At 62.2% G+C, this 900-nt stretch overlaps 1 protein-coding gene across 1 annotated transcript in view; it reads right to left on the bottom strand.

Annotated features, from left to right (window-relative positions):
- ECEL1 (endothelin converting enzyme-like 1) overlaps nt 1-900 on the bottom strand; it is a gene marked incomplete at both ends in the record, with an annotated part of 3,410 nt that overhangs the window by 381 nt on the left and 2,129 nt on the right. Inside the window, 3 exons of the mRNA XM_009587915.1 lie at nt 51-154; nt 658-732; nt 829-896. Of these exons, the coding sequence (XP_009586210.1) occupies nt 51-154; nt 658-732; nt 829-896 (247 nt within the window). The remainder of the gene's footprint in view (nt 1-50; nt 155-657; nt 733-828; nt 897-900) is intronic.

Raw genomic sequence — 900 nt, forward strand, 5'->3', positions numbered from 1 at the left:
AGGGCCATGCTGTGCCCCCCATGCCCTCCCCAGGACAAAGAGATACCCACGCAGACTTGTCCACCTCCTGCCGGATCTTCTTCACCGAGAGCCTGATGCCGAAGGCGATGCTGTTGAGGATGTTCTTGAAGTAGGTCTTCTCGTCCACCTCGAACTGGGGGGGGCATGGTCACGTCAGAGGGATGCCAGTCCCAAATGCCAGCCCCAAGAGTGTGGGGAGCAGGGCTGGGGTGTCCTCCCACCCCCGTGAGCCTTGGGGACTGAGGGCGTGGGGTTGTGCCCGTGGGCTAGATGTGGCATGAGTGTGTCCTCATGTCCTGTTCTATGTGCCCATATGGGTGGCCGCATATCCGTCACCTCTGTGGGGTCCTTGGGCCATGCAGGGTTAGGGGCACCACCAACTCTTGCTGAGGATGGGGTTGAGCTCTGGGGGCTGTGATGTGGGGAAGGGGACATCATCTGAGACCCCAGGGACAGCATGGCACTGGCCACTGGCTGTGGCCATGCAAGTGGTGGACACAATGAGCTACCAGGAGATGGCTTGTTTTGGCTTGGCATCTCCCCATCCTGGTCTCCGCAGACCCTGAGGCAGATGTGGGGACTATCTCCCCCTCTCCATGTGCCCATGCCCCCGCATGGCCCTGGGCCACCCCTTGCCTCATACTCCTTGTCAATGGCCCCCGGCTTCACCATGAAATCAGGGTTCCCGATCATCACCATCATGTACCGGAGCTGTGGGCAAAGCGAGCGGCGGGGTCAGGCCCCCGTCCCCCATGCCCCCAGGCCATGGTGGAGGCAAGGGCAGGAGTCCATGTTGGGGGCCACTACCTTGGCCCTGGCCGCTCTCCGCGTCTCCTCATCCATCCAGTCCAGGTCATCCAGGCGCCGGTCACGGACTTC

This window comes from Fulmarus glacialis, unplaced genomic scaffold (assembly GCF_000690835.1).
Source record: "Fulmarus glacialis isolate BGI_N327 unplaced genomic scaffold, ASM69083v1 scaffold18221, whole genome shotgun sequence".
NCBI classification, from domain to species: Eukaryota; Metazoa; Chordata; class Aves; order Procellariiformes; family Procellariidae; genus Fulmarus; species Fulmarus glacialis.